Source organism: Astatotilapia calliptera, chromosome 10 (genome assembly GCF_900246225.1).
Source record: "Astatotilapia calliptera chromosome 10, fAstCal1.2, whole genome shotgun sequence".
Taxonomy (NCBI): Eukaryota; Metazoa; Chordata; class Actinopteri; order Cichliformes; family Cichlidae; genus Astatotilapia; species Astatotilapia calliptera.
The window spans coordinates 32,223,971-32,243,272 of NC_039311.1; the positions used below are offsets into that span (position 1 = coordinate 32,223,971).

General features: G+C 45.5%; 1 protein-coding gene across 3 annotated transcripts; it reads right to left on the reverse strand.

Annotated features, from left to right (window-relative positions):
- Positions 1–2,239: 2,239 nt before the first annotated feature.
- On the reverse strand, positions 2,240–19,261 carry ap4m1 (adaptor related protein complex 4 subunit mu 1). 3 transcript variants are annotated; one of them, XM_026181276.1, is made up of 16 exons: positions 18,946–19,261; positions 18,388–18,446; positions 18,090–18,175; positions 17,561–17,667; positions 17,341–17,437; positions 16,040–16,150; positions 14,730–14,807; positions 14,142–14,204; positions 13,865–13,931; positions 12,839–12,892; positions 10,134–10,240; positions 9,700–9,791; positions 6,245–6,289; positions 5,683–5,733; positions 3,784–3,901; positions 2,240–2,696 (listed from the first exon to the last, which is right to left on the reverse strand). In XM_026181276.1, exons 2-16 carry the CDS (start codon positions 18,443–18,445, stop codon positions 2,505–2,507), a joined length of 1,326 nt encoding a protein of 441 aa, XP_026037061.1. In that variant the 5' UTR covers position 18,446; positions 18,946–19,261; the 3' UTR covers positions 2,240–2,504. The 3 variants fall into 3 exon arrangements, with proteins under 3 accessions (XP_026037061.1, XP_026037060.1, XP_026037062.1); XM_026181275.1 differs by having other exon boundaries at positions 18,388–18,449; XM_026181277.1 differs by lacking the exons at positions 2,240–2,696; positions 18,946–19,261 and having other exon boundaries at positions 3,840–3,901; positions 6,156–6,289.
- Positions 19,262–19,302: the final 41 nt, after the last annotated feature.

Genomic DNA, 19,302 nt, shown 5'->3' on the forward strand with positions numbered 1-19,302 from the left:
TTGTTCATGTGTCACTTTTAGAACATTTAATCCCAAAATAAATTAAAAAATGGTCTCGATGAGGTCATCCAGGTAAGTCACCTGGATGAATGAAAAATAGATTTTGCTGTTGATCCTGTTTAATTTCTTGACATATCAAACACATACCCACTGTTAGCTTGTTGTAAAGAGCAGATAGCTCCGTAGGAAACATGGTGTTTATACCATATTTCTATTAATCTTATTAACACACTGATATCAGTTAAAGTTTGATGCTTAAGGCTGCGTACTTTCACTCCAGGCTTAGTCTGTTGGTTTATTGGCTTCGGTGCATTTTAGGAAACTTTCATTCATCTGATGAACTCTCTGCTCTCAGACTAAAGGCGATGTCACAGCAAGAGCAATGGGAAAACCCCACTCCCTTCTTCTGGGAAAGCATAATAAAATTATAGTTATTTGAACTAATTGCATTACTTCAGAAATTCTGTCCTTAGATACACCAACAAAATTTCCATTTTATTGAAAGTTCTTATTAATTACCAAGGGAATAACAGCACGCCACTCATATCTGGAGGTTTGTTACATTTGACACTGAACAGGCGGCGCGCTCGAGAGGAGTGGAGTCACAGGTCACGCATCAAGCATCGCCAAACACTCACTCGGTTTTCGAGGGCTTCATAATCCACTTAACACTAATTGGGTTGGAATGGCACTCCATGTGGCGGACCCTCCACGTGAACACGAGATGGTAGCTCAAAGGTAGCTCTTGTGCTGCCTACATGTGCTAACAACATCTGCTTTCAACGGTCTCTCCTTCCAGTTTCTGCACAACATGAGGTTTGGATCAGAACGTTCTTCATTGGACTTTAAGGACTAACACATTTATTTGAAGCTAGACAGACACTTTACTCGATTCATCTAGAGCTAACAGTTGGTTCTTTGTGAACAGAAATATTTTATCCTGAATAAGCCCCAAAAGTTGGTTTTCTAACAGTGAAACCAGAAGTGCCTTAAACTGTATTCTTTTCATGGGGTGGCTGTAGCTCAGGTGGCAGAGCAGGTCAGCCACCAATCAGAAGGTCGGTGGTTCGATCCCAGGCTGCCTCCTGGCTGCATGCCAAATATCCTTGGGCAAGATACTAACCATGTTTGCCTACTGGTGGTGGTCAGAGGGCCCGGTGGCGCCTGTGTCCGGCAGCCTCGCCTCTGTCAGTGCGCCCCAGCTGTGGCTACAATGTAGCTGCCATCACCAGTGTGTGAATGTGTGTGTGAATGACTGAATGTAGTGTAAAGCGCTTTGGGGTCCTATGGACTAGATAAGCGCTATACAAATGCAGGCCATTTACCATTTACCATTTTTAATGGCCACCAGGGGGCCAACGACTTCTCGTCCTGTGGACCGTTATCTAACCTAGTGGGCCGTGACGGTACTGCAGGTGTCATAGAAATTCAGTTTTAATTTACTTACAAACTACAATTACATATTTATATTAATTTATGTGAACTTGAAATGCAGGAGAAGTTTGTGTCCTAGTGACAGATGGGGCACGTTAGCCTTAACACTTTGCATATAAACTGCTAATGGGTAACATTAGCAGTTTATAGCCAACAGACTGATTTTGAATAAAATTGTCATGTAAATGCTTCACTCTCTCACACTTTGATCAGAGTGGAGGTTTGAGATCGGGATTTTCTGGTTTTGCAGCACTCCTGACTTTGGGAATCGCTGCTTTGGAGAAAAAGCTTTAACAGCTTTCTTTACGAAGTCATTGACTTCTGCAGAGTAAGACCGGTGACCTACGCAGAGGCTTCGTCACATGTGCCAAGCTGGTTTCGCCCTCAATCCCCACTGATGGTAATGACCCATACCAGCGACTGTCAGGATCAACTCCAAACAGGTTAAATACCTAGGACTCTCCTGTTTTAGAACTGAAGGAGCTCCTTGGATGAGACGTGGCATGTCTTTACAAACATAAAGAAGTCACGCTGCCTTCTTTTTCCCAAACTTTAGGACTAGCAAAGACAAACAATGTCAGATTAAACCAGTTAGCTCCTGAACATCAGCATGAACAGCAGGTGAAGGAATTCACTAGTTTAAACTTTAGTTTGAACTTGAGCAAAAAGAACACAAGAACTAATAACAGGGATTGTTTATAAAGGCCTGAATGGAAATGTAACAGCTGGCTCTTCACTTCCAGGATGCCTACATCCTCATCATCAGCGCCACCATCCATCCACCCTGAGGAAACAAAGAGCTACACAGTGTCCTAAAGCTCAATTTTAATTTCAACTTTATGTCATGCCTAGAAGGTTAAATGCAAGGAGGACAAAGAGAAGTGGAACTGGTCACCGAGCAGAAATGATTCAACTGAATCAGCACATAGCTCCGATTCTGCACAAACCACCAAACACAGAGTCACAAAAGGATGAAACAGCGAGAATCACATTTGCGTTATTGATGTCACGTGTCTCGTCTCCAGTCCTGTGATCAGTCAGTAAGATCATCGCTGAGGTAATCCAAATGTTCAGATCCGGATCGTGTAGGAGTCCGAGTGGGTGACGTATCGGACCCAACGCTGCGAGGGGCCAGGCTGGATGGGCGACAGGCGCAGGAAGCGGATCTGTAGCCCCGTGGCAGTGATCTTCGGCAGCTCGAAGCTCAGACCCACCGGACCGACCTCCAACATAGAGGCCGAGCTGAGGCTGGGGACCTCCAGCTGAAAACAGGGGGGGCAGAGGTGAGGGGTGGGGGTGCTCGTTAGTTAATAATTTATATGTTCATGTGATAACTTGTTATCTTTCACACAAACTATAGGCAGCCGAGGCTTTCAGTATCACCTCACACCTGTCTGGAGATTCGCACAAACATTCGCAAACCTCTCGGTAAATTCATTTTTGTCCCTAGCGACCGGTGGTTGCCGGGCGGTCACTACCAGCCTTTAGGCCCGTGTGAGCAGGCGTTTAGCCAGCGTGACGGAAGTAAAGCTAAACGTTTCCTCTATTAATATTTCTGTTTTCTTGGAACTTTTTAATCACATTGATGGTAATGAATCAGATTAGCGTGTTTTCACGGGACTGTGCAGTCATGTGAAAACACGCCATACTTGTTCAGGCTTTTTCCAATTGGACTGTGTTTCCTTCAATCAAAGCACAAATCTAAAACCTGAACCGTCTCTTAGGATTAGACACATCACTGCACCATCCTCCATCTTGATTTCAGTGATCACATGACCACTTTGCCTGTTGTTTGGAGGCAGGTGCCACTGAGGGAGGAGGTCCTTTCCTAAATCTCTGACCGATCAGCACGCTGTAACAGAGGGCGTGAAGCACGAAGAATAACGTGTAACTGGAACTCCCGATCGTTTTTGTCACTGCTGTGATGGCGGCCATGTTTGCGCTTCGTTTTTGTGAAGCTGCAGGAAGCGGTTGAGTGTCGCCCGTCTGTAACTACATTTATGTGTTTGAAAGTTTCATTTTGGCCTGCATCACAAGAGTTTGTGTATTTGATTGTTAGTATGAACAAATTTCCAGACATGTGGTCACCACACACGGGGCGATCGTGGTTCAAGAGTTGAGTTCGCCTTGCAATCGGAAGGTTGCCGGTTCGAGCCCCGGCTCCGACAGTCTCGGTCGTTGTGTCCTTGGGCAAGACACCACTCCACCCTACTGGTGGTGGTCAGAGGGCCCGGTGGCGCCAGTGTCCGGCAGCCTCGCCTCTGTCCGGGCGCCCCAGGGCAGCTCTGGCTACAATGTAGCTGCCATCAGCAGTGTGTGTGACGCGCTACACAAATACAGGCCATTTACCTTGAACAGCGCTGAGAGCTGTGTCCCTCCAGCGAAGCGAGCGATCTTCCAGACGACGGCTCGGCTCTGCGGCTTCAGCTCGGCGCTCTGATCCGGGCTGCTCAGCTCCTGCGACAAACTGAGCAAACAAACAAACGTGAGCGGCTTCATTCACACCTGACAACCTGCTGCAAACCACCCCCGCCAGAGGTCAGAGGTCACCTGGCTGCTGTTACAGACATAATCTCAGTGTGCGGCGGCGAGGCGGAGAAGCTTTCAGACATGATTTGATTGGTAATCCTGACGGCAGCTTTCAGCTGATGTAACCGTCATTTTCCACAATGCTGCTCCGTCCATAACTGAACTCTGTGGTCGTTAAACTGACCTCAGCTCTCCAGTCACGGCGAGCGTAACGTCCAACAGGAAGGACGCAACGTTCATCAATCACTCGCAGCTGTCGGCAGCAGTTTGTAAAGCAAGGCCTCAGATGAGACTTCATTCTGATTCAAGCAGCTCAAAGCCGTCTGGAGACCAAAATACTAATTTTGCTCTACAAGGGCCTGATATCCACTGACGAGGACGTTATGCTGCCACTCTTCTATCAAAATTTAAAACGAATGTCCTCATACGTGGATCTCATTTTCATCAAAAACAAAAGTCAGGTAATTCTTTGTTTTTACATTCATCGGGTCCCAATCAGGCCAAAGAGCAAAGAGAGATTAAAAATGCCGTGAAAGAGTTCGTGTCTTAGGAGGTTAAAGCTTTAAACTTCTGAAACATTTTTCTTAAAACTTTGTGATGAAAACTTCATCGCTGCGAGTTTGCCACATCAACACAAGCTGTACAGAAACCACCTCAGCTCACGCCTGCTGCTGGAAGATTTACGGCTGGATGGAGCGAGAAACCACGACCCCTCTGCCCCGCGGCCTGAATGCTGCCAGACTCTTCTGTGTGGAGCTTGTGGTTATTCTATGGTTCAGTGCAAGTCGGGCTCCACGGTGCTGGGCACTGAGCACCAGAGGACGTCGAGCCCTCGGGCCACCCTCTTCTGATTGTTTGCTCAGAGATCAAGGTTCTTTATTTGTCACATGCATAGTTATACTTGTATAACTATGCATGTGACAAATAAAGAACCTTGATCTCTGAGCATCAGCGACCTGCTGGGATGTGTGCCGCTCTTACACAAAGCAGCAGATGCCGGCCCTGCTGATGGTTAAGGACCTGAGCCTGTGCTGGGAGACACAGCAAAGAGCTGGACTACCTGTGCACCCTCCACAGGGTCCAGGTATCACCTCCTGCTAGCAGCAGTGACACTGAGACTAGCCAAATGCAAAGTGTCCTGTCACAGCGTTCCTGTTTAGGGTTTGTCTCGTTGTTGGCCCTCTGAACCTGACTTACGATCAGTATCCCTGATGTTTCATTGACATGACGGCACAGTGATTAAAAAGCGGCCCTGTAATCCTTCTGATCAGAGGATTACAGGGATCTGATCATGTGATCTGCGCTGAGTTTGACAGGCTTTTAAGTAAATTGATGTCTTTATGATTTTACTGGTTTGGACTTCACATGACGTGAGAACCTAAACCAACACCATCCCTGCTGCCTGTACGTCACCTGTGACTGCGCAGCAGGACTGTGTCTCGAGGCCCTCCACACATCGCTGACTTTGATTTCCATGACTTTCCTTAACAAATAAGAACCGCCCCTCCTACTTTGCTAATGTTGTTTTCTATTTAAAACACTTCTAAGAAGAGCCGCGGTTTCTTCACAGGCTCGAGGAACTCTCGTCTGGCCTTAAGCTTCCTGTTCGGGCAGAACAACAACAACTGAGTCACATTCAAATCGACGCGCCGGCGCTGCGTTTACATACAGACTGATTTCCATGAGAAGCAGCAGCTGGTTTGAATGGCAGCGCCTCACCTCACGGAGCCTTTGGGGACGGGGATGGTGGCACACACGTTGATGGCGGCGCTGCAAAACAAAACAATGACGTCATCATCATCTGTCATTATCACCCGAGTGCTGCACTGATGCCTCAGCTCGGTCCTCGCTTTGCTTACAGTGATCGTAAAAAAGCTGTTAGAGCTTTTTCTCCAAAGCAGTGATTCAGTCAAAGTAGCATTATTCTGCTCGGTTCCCTCCTCAGATCACAATAATCCTTCTTTATCTTAAACAGCTGAGAAGAAAGGAAGGAGACTCCCATATCCTCAAACTCTAAAAAGACTGGATCCTACACTTCCCATCATGCCTCTGGATTGTGTGAGCCCCTGCTGACTGCTTCCCCAGATTGAACTCTCCTTTTTAATTTGGTGCGCTGGCCCTTTAAAGCGGCGTCTGGCCGACAGCAGCTGGTGTCGTTTCCAACACGGACGCCGTGAATCATTCAAACACACCTGCTGCACCTGCAGACGGCCTCAAGCAAACATGTCTGCTGCTTCCACCTGAAGCGCTTTCTGTGCAAATATGTGGGATGCAAACAGACCTCTTTGGTGGTAGATCGCAGCGAAGCTTCATGTACATCAGCAGCCTGCAGAGAGGAGAAACTCGTTCACACAGAACGTCCCAGAGTTAATAAAACCAGCTACAACAAAACCATGATGGTGCCGAGTAAAGCTGTGAGCTCCTGTGTGATGTTAGTGAACAAGCTGATCTCCCCAAGGTCAAAACTAAAGAAATAAAATAAACAGAGAAGTTTTAGTCACCGAAAGCTGAAACACAAAGCCTGCCAGTAAACTGTGATGTGACTTTACTGCAGAAGGTTTTCTTGTACGCCGATAAAATGAAAGAGACACAGAGACAGGCTGGCAGGTCAGCAGGTTAACTTTAGGTTAACGAGCTTTAATAATCAGTTTATTCTATGCTTCAGTTTTAAGTTCAGTTACAATTTAAATACACGTTCCTGAGCTACGGAGCTAGAGTCCTATACTGCAGTTCCTCTAATGTCCACTAGAGGCTACAGCGGTGAGTGGGTCCCCACACCAGAAACAAACATGTTTACAGCCTGAAACACAAACTCTTCATTCTCTGCTCATCATTTCACACCTGTATTTTATAACTCATGTGTTTAAACTGCATTAAGGGTTAAAGTTTCCATCAGGGGCGCGTCGGTGCTTTTGGAGCATTTCTATAATAATCCTGCTGTCGGGTTGTTGGACCAACGGACCTTTCAGGAAGTCTGAGCTCCAGGTCTGGTGAAATTCTGGGATGTTAATTGGACGTTTTTTAGCATCAGTTTGCAGATGGGATGCTGCAAACTGAAGTTAGGCAGCTTTAGCTGATATGATCAACAATCATTTGCATATTATTGATCATGAAACTGAGCTCACGGCACCATTGTTCATCAGTGGAGTTATTTCACTCATTATGCAAATGTGGAGTTTATAAGGTTGGAAAGCTGCAGTCAGCTGAGACTGAAGAGTCACCAGGATGATGATGATGAACAGAATCCACTCTCTGGGATTCAATGATGGCTCAGTATTCCCCCTCTTATCCAAATACAGTCACATGGTTACGGTGTGACAGTCAGCACTGCACAGCCCTGTTGGGTAAATCTGCTGTCAACCTGATGATGGACTGAGTTTTGTGCTCACAGCTCTCACACTGAGGCTGCAGTTGTTACTATAAAGCAGGGGCCGGCAACCCTGGGTTAACTGATGGCACAACCATAGCTGGACTGGCCCGATGGTAACAGTATAAACAATGAGAGGTGGTGGATTGGTCAGGATCTGGTCAACATGTAAAAATAAGTCAGTTGTTTGGTGGTGGCATCACGGAGCTTCCACAGAGGCCAGCAGGTGGATGAGAGGAAGGGGAGGCAGGAGCAGAGACCTGAAGCGGCCGCTGGTCCGAGTGTCAGGTGAACTGAACTTCAGGTAAGAAGTTATGACCTGCAGTCTATCTGGGTCAGATATGAACTAAGTTTACATGGAGTTTATTTTCGTTATGCTGACTTTTTACAGTCAGTTGCAATAACTCGTACTGCTACTAGCTAGCATGACGGAGTTTCTATACAGGTGGGTGGTGCTATGATGTTACTGATAGTGAACTTTATTTTATTCCTAAGGTCAGTTAGTAGAGTTTCCAACCGTCCCGTAAAAAGACAGAATCGTCTCGTATTCAGAGAAAATATTACACGTTTCGTGTTGAGGTGGAAAGGAACCGTTTGTGCCGGACTTCAGCTCGAATGGAAAAAGACACAAAGCTGGAGTTACTCTGTCTTTGCTGCACAGCTGCCTCTCCTCTCACTCTCTCTTCTGTTTCTACTTCAATCATGAAACTGATCAATGATCAGCTGATCGGCTTTTCTCTCTGCGCCACAAACAGGAAACCAGCTGATGTCGCGCTAAACAACAGCAGCACGTTTGATCAGCTGTTGTTAGAATTGATTTAATATTAATTTCTAGCATCAGCTGATGTTTGCTGGAGCCACAGCTGTAAAGCTGCTGGTCATGATGTCGGTTTGTATATGTGGTGAGAGGGAAACATGAAACCAGGAGATGTCCTTACTGGATCATCAGAGCTGAACAGGTGATGGAGAAACAGGTTTACCTTTTAGGTGACATGAATGAGTTGAAGTTATGAACTGTTTCTGAGAGACAAATAACACCAGGATCCTTGTCTGTGCAGGGGCGGGTCTAGCAAAGTGTTGCCAGGGGGGCAGGCAGGGCATTAACAGGGAGAGGGGGGCACAAAGACATACTTTCTTATTCTCATTTAAAATGTCTCGCTTTTAACAAATAATTATCTAAATCTTACAACCAAAGTTTTTATCTGACGTAAAATGTATAGAAATCATACATATACCAACAAGACTGTGCATCACTGTCACCACACCGTTGGCTTTCATTCAAAGCTTTCACCTGCTGGACGTCACTACCTGACAGGTTTACCTGTCTTCAGAACATTGCAGAGGCCTTACTGACAGTGTTTGGCTCGACATGTCTGTGTGAGCAGGTTTTCTCTCACATGAGTCCTCAGGTAGCCTCTTAATGCTGGACACTCTGAGACCAGAGATCACAGTAACATGTGTGTCTCTGTATCAACAAACATATTGGCCCAGTTTACTTTTCTTATCACTGTTGTGAGGAGGCCATAAACAGCATTTGTATTTTCTGTTGTTCAGTTCATTTGCTGTTATGGATAAAAAGTCTTTTTTTGTTTCAAAGTAGCTGATAACTATTCGCTGACAGCTGCCAACATCTGAGAACATATATAATTCTGTAAAGTTGATCTATATAGTGTGTAACTGTTAATATAGAGCGTTATTAAATTTATTGATAATGCAGTCATATGGCACACTGACCTCTGAGGAAACTTTAGATGGCACTCATCATCAGAAAGGTTGCCGACCTGCTATAAAGGATGAAGCTGGCGGCCGCAGCCACAGGAATAGAAGGCGAGCTGCACTAAAGCAGCAGGAAACGATGGAAGAAAGCCTGTTAACAGGGTGTAGGCTGAAAACTGCTGGAGCAGCCTGCTTCCTGTTTTCCAGCACGTTTTTCCCTTTATGGCTGATAAATGTCAGTTTGAGCTCAGGGAAGCCTGGAGTGAACAAACGGGTGAAGAATCAGGCGAATATACCTGAAAGGGGGCGCCGGAGCTCACCCTTTCACAGATCAAACCTCACCTGCCTGCAGGAGGTGAAACACCTGCTCAGACTGTCTGCCCTCTGCTGGCACAACTGTGCAACAACAACCCTCACCCTGCAACCAGCTGCTGAGTGAGTGATGTGTCCGTCACTCAGCATTCACCTGTTTCATGTTGGCATAGTATTCGTTTAACTTACAGGTTTTATGAGAATCGTTTAAGGAGGCCACGCCACATTTTAACTGGGGAGTCTGAGGAGACAGTGCACCGCTGGAGCCTCTGCTGGACGTTAGAGGAACTGCAGGTTTCTGAACCTCATGTAGTTTGTGTCGATGTGTCTGAAGGTCCTACCTTCCTCCGTTGTCTCTCTCGATGGTGGGGAAGAGTCGGAAAGGAAGCGCAGACGGCAGGTCGTCGCTGAGCTGGTACTGCATCACAGTTTGCTGCAAGAGGAGGAGATGAAGAGCATGAGGAGCAGTCGAGAAACAAACTGCACACGCTCAGAGTTCAGTCTGATTTGATGATGTGAGTGAAACGTTTCAGTGTGTTACAGAAACCAGAGCGCGCTGCTGACGTAACCCTGAAACTACAACAGGTGAGTGCTCAGGCAGCGCCTTCATGCTGACTCTGATGGTGCTGAGGAGCAAGCTCTCTTCCTGCAGGCAAAGCTGTCGCTTCCTGTTAAAAGGGAGTTTTTCCTTCCCACTGTCGCCAAAGTGCTTGTTCATAGGGGTTCATATGATTGTTGGGTTTCTCTGTATGTAATACTGGAGGATTAGGATCACCTCTCCCTGGCTGGGACACAGTCGGAGGATCCGATGGCTGTCAAACTCGTCCAGCCGCACCGCCTGGTGAAAGCTGCACTCGTCGACCCGAACGGCGGCTCCGTAACCTGAACAGGAACAAACACGGCAGGTCACACACACCCTTCATTTTAACCTGCACATCCTCTCGCCTTAGTGATGGGAGTCCATCCAGATGTGGATCCAACATCGTGACCCACAAAAAAACTGGGTCACGATGTTGTCTGAAAAACATCACCGACTAATCTGAATCCAGACTTTTCAGGATTCGGGGACTCCCAGAGTCTCCCGACTTCCTGCTCAGATCCGCTCCAACATTTTCAGTCATAACCATAAACTGACGCCAGCCGCAGTCCGGACTCTTTAACCAGCCCCGCTCAGTACGTGCCGACTTTCAAACCTTTAAATCCACCGTGAAGCTAATAAGCAAATAAATACCAAAATAAAGACACATGCATCTGTGAAAAGCAACGAGACAAACAGCAGCAGGAAATGAAGCCGTGCTGTTTTTAATAACACCGACAGGATGAAGCACGTTTAACGCTGCTCTGTGTTTATGAGGACGGACATCGTGCACGGCTCACTTTGTCTTTCTACTCACACTTCACTTTGATTTGATCGCTGAACAAAAACACGGCTGCAACATTTCAGCATGAAAGGTGTATTACAGTTCGTGTGAATCAGGTCAGAAACACAAATAACTATGGAAGTCTGACCCGGGTGCTGATAATCACTGATCACACCACTGAGTGTGATCACCTCCGTAAGGTCAGTTTGCTGGTCTGCAGCATTAGACCGTCCTGTCAGGACTTCACCCCGAGCTCAGAGCGTGTAATGCTCAGAGAAACTACTCAGGCCTCAGTTAGCATGCTAACAGTCAACGATCACGACAGATTGTAAGGGCTGTAGGAGAAAGCCTCTTCTCTGTAAAAAGAACACAGCGCCATAGATTAGATGAACTCTGCATACCAGAGTGTTCGAGTCACATGTGAGGCCATCAGTCCCACAGATAAAGCTTGGACCAAACTGGGTCGTCAACAGGACAATGATCCCAAGTACAGCAGCAAATCTCCAACAGAACAGCTGAAAAATAAACCAATCAAGCTGCAATGGTCCAGTCAAAGTCCAGACCTGAGAGAGCTTTGCATGAACGAACAACTAGAATACAGAGTGGACCAAAACCGCCCCACAGTGATGTGAGAGCCTGATACAGTCACACAGAAAACCGTCACTGCAAAGTAATGCTGCTTAAGGAGGTTATAGTTGCTGCTGACTCAGTTCTTACAGAACTGCAAACAATAGTGAAAAACTTTGAAAGCAAATTACTTGTCACTTAGAAGTGTGGCAGCACTGCTCTTCTTCATGGGCAGCACTGTTGGCGCACAGCACGAAGGTCCTGAGTTCAATTCCACCATCATGCTGGGGTCTTTCTGTGTAGTTTGAATGAATGTGGGAGTGAATGTGAGCGACCCTGAGAAGCGGATGGCTGCTCTTCTTCATATCTAAGTAATATCAGTTAAATCCTGTTTCTGTGCAGACGACACAGTTGTCTGTTGTTTATCCCCTTCACTGGTACAAACTCACATCCCTGCAGTCCATCTTTGTCTGGTTCTTTCTTCTTCGCAGGTTAGAATAGTTTTAATGTCAAATCTGTAGGCCGGGCTTATAGCAGCCTTTCTTCTGCCTGTTCACTACTGAACACAGCTCGTGGACTTCATATGTGCTGCATCCTGACCAACTGTACAACAGTCTGGTACGGGAACTGCTCTGCGTTGCAGAGGGTCATGAAAACTGCCCAGCGCATCACCGGAGCACCACTTCCTGCCATAAAGGACATCTACAGGAAGCGGTGTCTGAAAAGGGCTGGGAAAATCATCAGAGACCCCAGTCACCCATCACATGGACTCTTCACCCTCCTGCCCTCTGGGAGGCGCTACAGGAGCCTCCGGACTAAGACCACCAGGTACCGGAACAGCTTCTTCCCCACAGCTGTCAGACTCCTGAACTCTGCCTCCTGACATCTGACCCACGTTAAACTTATGGACTGAACATACACACACCCACAATGGACAACTGTACCCTCAAACACAATAATAACATGGACTGAACCACCACTCACAACCACCAGCACTTTATATAGCCTCTGTAGAAATTATCCACATATCTCACTTATCTTAACTGCACTATTGTATAGCTCTGTGTAAATAATCATTCTGTACATTCAATAATTTTTAATCCTACAACTGTTTACAACTTGCATAGTTCCCATTTCTGTATAGCTGTATATCTCAGATTCTGTAAAGTTATTTATTTCATATTCTGTATAGTTTTTCATATTTATATCCTGTTCATATCCTGTACATAGCTTGTACTCACTACAGCCTGTACATACTTATAGTTATAGAATATTCACAACATACTTCATACCGTGTACATTATAACATACCATAATAGACCCATTTCTGTAATATACTCACATATCTATATTATTGCTAATATATATTGTAATATATCTATATCACTAAAGCACTTCTGGATGGATGCAAACTGCACTTCGTTGCCCTGTACCTGTGCATGTGCAATGACAATAAAGTTGAATTCTATTCTATTCTATTTACTCTGTGATGACAACATAACATAAATACAATAAACTAATGAAAGGCTGCGATGTGATTGTGCGTTTTTACCTCTGAGCTGAGACTTGCCGATGCTGAACTCTTCGTTCAGTCCGATTCGCATCTCTGTTAAAGAGACGGCACAGACACACCAAACTGAGACGAGAAGATGACATCGCTTCAGATTTTAGAGACAAAGAAACAAATCACAAGTATTAACGTATAAGACGTTTATTTTGATATTGTAATGCACATTTTTGTTGTACTGGTTCACTCGGTGCTGCTGGATTAGTTTAATTCAGATATGAGGAGAGCTAAACAAGGAAATAAACGAAAACTTCTCTTTAGAGGATACTGGCGGGGAGTCGAACTTCTGTGTAGGGAGCGAACAGCAGCATTCATGAAGCAGATGGTTCCTGACTGGGTCGCGGTTCTGCTGGACGAGAACATGAACCTGGACTGTTCACGTTCAGGTTAAGTTAGCAGTGTTGTCGTTGCTGTCATGCTGTGATGTCTTTACTGCTGCTGAGTGTGACGATTAGCTGCGACTGAGGAAACCTGACCTGTGCTCAAAGTTCAACGTTTACCTTTATTGGCTCATTATGACGCGTTTGTTCACATTATAATAATAATAAACACAACAACAAAAAGTGCATCAACACCAGTCAGAATAAACGAGACGCAGCCTTTTCTCATTGGACTGGCTGCTGCGTGCGCCACCTATGACATCATCAACCTTAATGACAGCTGTGTTTGATTGGCTGTGCGTTTCTCTGTTTGATGGGAAGTTGCTGGTACGACTTCACATCTCAGCAAAACTGAAGACTGATTGTTTCCTCTCGTTTAAACGAGTAAAATCGGTCGCCAGGAACTGAGTCGACGGCGAGCATCAACTGACTTTAAATCCTCCAGCTCACTGGAGGACATACGATGCTTCATCTTTTCTTTACCACTGCTGATCCTTGGAAATCCACAGTTTCAGTGCATCCACTCAGACACATCTGACAACGGATGTGTCTGAGTGGACGGGACCAGCTGACTGAACCCTCCACAGACACCACCTGGTGGCTCGCTGAACCTCTTTTTGAGCTGTCTCACCTGAGCAGCTCGGCATGTAGCACTTCACTCTGATCTCGCCCTCCACATCTGCCTTCATCAGAAGTCCCTGCAGCACAAACCCAACAGCTCTGCACAAAGTTCTCTGTTTTGGTTGATTCACCTCAGAAATCTTTTGTAATTAAATGTTTTTGACACTAACACATTCCTCAGAGTATTCAGTCTTATTTGTTGCGAGTCTGAAACTGCACCACAAACACTTTTGGCCATTTTTAAGCTTTTCGGGTGTGACTGTTCTTCTCACGCTGATGTTACTCACGTTGGAGCCGATGACGACCGTCATCCTCTCAATCACGTCCACAAATATCTCGCTCTTCCCTCCCTGGAAAACACACACAGACCAGATGATCAGAAGCCAGGACATGAAAAGTTCTGTTTTTTTCCAGGAAGTTTTCAGTCCAGCTGGGACCAGACTATTTACTGAAATCTGACAGTCAGTTTCAAACCTCCAAACCTGCTTGTAAAACGGAGCAAATCCGTTCCCATAAAAACGGACCTAACTGAACTTTTACTAACTCATATCTCGGTGAACGACGACTGCCTCACCCTCGGCTTTAGGCGTTCTGAATGTTGATTTAACCTTCGTCTTAAACTAATCAGCTCATCTTCTTGGAAAAATGAAAGAATATCAACATTTTTACACCAGAAACAAAAACATGTATATGAATATAGATCGCCTTCATTTTTTGAGGCTTGTTTATCTAAAAGATAAAAGCCCACTCCAGGGCAACGAGCCCACAGATCATCCACAGACTTGAAACGAGAGCAGCTTGTTCTTCACTCGTCTGTCAGGCTGTCGGCGTCCTCTCGCTCAGGTGTTCCCCTCCCACACTTGTGTGGGTTTTACCTGCTCTCTGCTGGACTGGATTGGTCTGGTGGCTGCAGAGCTTGGAGCCACTTTGCTTTGCTGCGTCTCTGCTCCAAACTGCAACGACAGCAAACAAAGAAAAACAAGGTAAACAACGCGGTGAATGCAGACTGTCAGCTGACTGCAGAATGAACACTAAAAATAAAAATCCATTAAAGCTCCACGAAGGCTCTGAGGTCTTTGTTCCAGCACAGTTAGCTCTCAAAGGCAAAAACAGACAAGTGTTTCCCCTAAAACAGTAAACTTTACAGCGGGCCTGTCTGCCAGCTGCTTTGCAACCCGCCTCCACCCCAAATACCCTCAGTTTCTCCTGGTGTCTGATCATCGCTGCTGCCACTGCTCAGTAAATCTTGGTGATGTGATGCTCCTGCTCTCAAATAAACTCTCTTTTCTAAAATAAAGGTGAAGACGATAAATCAAACTTGCCTTCTTGAGGCAGACGAGCACAACCTTACTAACTCACAGAGCTGCTAACAGTCAAACAGACTGAAGACAAGACATAATTAACTTTTACAGCCCAGTTTGACCAGCCAAACATTTCTCCTGGGACTCTTTACTATCGGCACAGACGCGTTCCCTGGATGTTTAACAAAAACCAGACACAGGGGCTGATGGGAAACCAGGAGTGCTCAGAAACATAAAACAACAAGAAAAACTTGTATTCAGCAGCAGAGCTAATAAGAGTCGTGCACTGAGGAGGTCAAACCCGTCTTCCCGTAACGTCCAGCCCTGGGTGCACGGACTTAAGGTCACAGATTTGAGGAGGAGCTCAGCGCTGACAGAGTAATCCGTCCTTAAAGCCTCAAAATTTGGAGGAAGAAAACAAAACAGGCAGTTGTGTCGAGACATTATGGAACCAAGAAGACCGACCTTAAAAACATGGCTCAGATTATTTTCTTCGGCAGGTAAGACGACTCTAACATCGTCTGCAGTTCAGCCAGAGCCTCATTAAGACCAGACAGCTGGAGGAAATTACATCCATCCGTGTGTCTAAGGACAGATTTACAAAGCACGAACGGACCTCGGCTCACATATTTGTTTTCTGCTGCCTTAGAAAAAAAGCCCAAAGCCTCTGACTGTGAAGCAAACGTCCTGAACACCTGATTCAGCCGAAACTCCTGTTTTTAATCCTGTTGCTATGACAGTTCTTATTCCTCTGGGCCAAATCACCTTGAATGATCTGAAAACAAAAATGTGACTTTGATGCCTCCTGAGGACAGATGGCTGCGGTTCCCCTCGAAGCTAATGTCAAGAAAACAAAGCAAGCAAGCGAGGCGGTGCTACCGTACCAGGCCGACATTGCTGAGGTCAAACAGGCTGAACGGCCTGGAGGTGACGGCTTCGGTCTGGATGAAGTTCTTCAGGACGTCAGAGGAAGTCGTCTGGATGTAACCGTAGTCCTGACAGACAGAAGGAGAGGACGGTGTTTACACGAGCAGAGGTTCATCAAACGAAAATGTGACTAAAGCTGCGTTCACACTGCAGGCGAAAGCGCATCAAAGCCGATTTTTTGACCCTCTGCGACACATCTATCCCATCATGCTATGACAGTGTGAACGACACAAATCCGATATTTTCAAATCCGATCTGGGTCACTTTCGTATGTGGTCCTGAATCGATACATATCTGTTTTAGAAAGCGACTGCTGTTTGATGGTCACGTCGCATTAAATCCGTCTTTTACGTCACTGACACAAGACAGACGCCGATTATCAGCGCCGGAGAAGCGCCGGAGAAGACATCGCGAACGCTTCCTGACCATCCAGTGTAGATGTCAGTGAAACTGTTGGGAAGACAACGTTGGAGAAACGTGAACATTTTATTTGTTCTGTATAATCTACAGCTATCCTTTGAAGCAGCGCTCCTCTAAAACAGCAACAAGGATCATTATTAGGTTATTTACATTATTATGTCAATAACAAAATAACTTAAAGCAAAAACTGGGAAACGTGAAGTCCGAAGTCTTTATATTAAGGCCATCAGTCACACATGCTGTTGGTCTGGGTCTAAACAGAGCGCGTTGTGTGTGACGTCTTCTTTTGCGCATGCGGCGCTTTGAGCGTTCACACTAGAGCGCGTTGGCTGTCGCATTTTATTTGTAGTGTGAACGAGCAGACAAAAAAATCTGAATTCAGCAGAGTGAGCGTAGCCTAAATGCTTGTTTCCCTCTAAGAGAGATGGAGCAGGAGGTGCTAAGTCTGCACTACAGAAGAGGAAAACATGCTGCTCCACCCACAGCTCATGTTTTTACCTCTTCGCTGTAAACCTGAGCGATAACGAGCTCCACACTGCTTCCACACCAACGGGAAAACTTTCATATAAGTTTGTCCGATGTGAAAAACGACTTTGGATAATTGGAAGAAAATTCATGGGAAATTAATGAGATCATGAACTCATCAGTGAAGCATTAACAGAGGTCACAGAAAAAGTGCGATACGTTCATTTTCACAAAGACTTCTTCACAATCAGACCAGAGTCTTCCCCAGGTGGATATCTGTAAGAGTGCAGGTTTGAGGCTACGTCCTTCTTTACATATATTAAAACTTTACAGCACCACCTGTAGCCAAAAGGGTGGCAGCACGGAGACTCACCACGATCTCGTCCAGCAGCTCGTAGATGAGGGCGAAGTTCATCTGCACCGACTTCTCTGATAGGCTGCCGCAGTAATCTTTAACCAGAGCTGCTAACCTGCAACAAAGAGCATGCTCAGTCAGCTCAGGAGCTGTAACACCATCAGGTGCAGAGCCTCAAACTGTCTGAGGTCACAGCCATCCTCAAACACAAGCAGTCAGCTTACGGATGACCTCATACCTGTTGAGAAACTCGGTAATGGTGAACGGCGAGGAGCCCGCCGTGGTCGTGGCGACCCAGTACAGTCCTCCCTGCCTGATGTGGACGAAGTAAATATCCTTATGATTCTGCAGGAAAACAAAAGATGTTTAACCAGACATGAGGAGAAAATAACTGGCATTATAATCAAACATAATGACTCCTTCTTCTGAAATCTGAGAACAAGCTGCTCATTGTTGGTTTAAATGTTTTTAATTATGAGCTGACTGGACAAAGTCCGGACAGAGAGCAGATGTTGCTGCATTGCAACAGCTTTTGCAGCTGGAACGCTGACCACGTCATGGAAACACATAAAATGAACCAAAACAGACACCAGAACATCATGTGGAGTCCGAGTCACTCACACGGACCAATAATCTAACTGCTGTCAGGTTAACTGTTCTAACAAACCCTTCAAAAAGTCTGAGCTCCACTTTGTGTGTTTGGATGGTCCTGAGCATTAATCAGCAGGTATGCGTGTCTCAATAAAAAGAAGCCATAATTTATTTACCATGACGACCGGAGGCTGGTCTCCGGTCAGCGCCGTGACCTTCTCGTAGAAAATACTGACAATGTCGTTACCAGCTCCTCCACGGACTGGTGGGTCAGGTCAAGGTTGATGTTTACACACAAAATAAATAAAGCACATTTTCAGATTCAGAATTGTCCCCATACAGCCGACAGTATGGAGGTCCGGCACTGCCGAAATATATTTACAATTCAAGTTTACTTAATGGGGGACTAATACAGTTATTCATACAGCTTTCATTTGTCCTGAGCTGTTTCCAGCTGTGGGAACAGAAGGATACAGTCTTTATAAATGAGATGGTCCCCCTTCGAGGACAAGATGAAGACCTGAGAGATCATCCTGCTGAGAGACACACAGGAGAAATGAGAAAATAATAATCGTCTTTATTTACTTATATGAATTAATTATGTTGCAAACAAAAAGTGACAGAACTCGGTAACTAAATAAAAACACTGAAAAGGAGATAAAATCAAGTACAATCAGGAAAAAGTTGTTTGTTTTTTAAAGAGGAGACTTTAAGTACCTGAGGCCACGATTTGATTTCCTCAGGCAGATCGAAGCCTCAGAGCTCCTCATGCAAACACCCAGGTGACAATAAAATATTTCGTCCTTAATCAGCTCTAATGATTCTTATGCCGAATTTGATTTTAGAACCAAAATAATCCGAGAAACCCTTAAATGTGATTTTAATGCGTGCATGTGCTAGAAGAAGTGAAAGAACATTTTAAAATGACGGAAACTGTAAGCGACCTCAGTCTAAAGCCATTAGCATGCGGAAATTAGCTTTTCACGCTCATTTTGTAAAGCTGAGGTTAATAGCAGTTACTGATTTACTCACCCACAGATGGCCTCCGGGGAAACAGATGTAAAAATAAATTAATAAATAAAAAAGTAAAAAGGTTTCTTTTAACCCTTTTTTTTTTATCCCTAGGAAGCCATGACTGGCAAGGAAAGCTAATTTACTGATCGTAACTGGGAATTCGAGTGAGCTAACCCAGCATTTATTAACTCAAAACGGCAAAAATAAGATGTTAAAAGGTGAAATTAAAATTTAAAAAAGTTCGTTTGTAAGCTAGATCCCGGCTATCCGGGTAGTTGACACACACACACCACAAGAGCATCTCAGTTGACAGGTTAGTGTTTACAAACCGCGTCATCACCTCGCAATTAGCGCACAGCGCCGCCAGCAGTGCGG

Coding starts and splice junctions, on each gene's coding strand:
- ap4m1 (XM_026181276.1), bottom strand. CDS start 18,445: ATGATCTCTCAGGTCTTCATCTTGTCCTCGAAGGGGGACCATCTCATT. Junction 17,668..18,089: donor ACCAGCCTCCGGTCGTCATG/GTAAATAAATTA, acceptor GTTTTCCTGCAG/AATCATAAGGATATTTACTT. Junction 9,792..10,133: donor TGTGTCCCAGCCAGGGAGAG/GTGATCCTAATC, acceptor CTCCTCTTGCAG/CAAACTGTGATGCAGTACCA.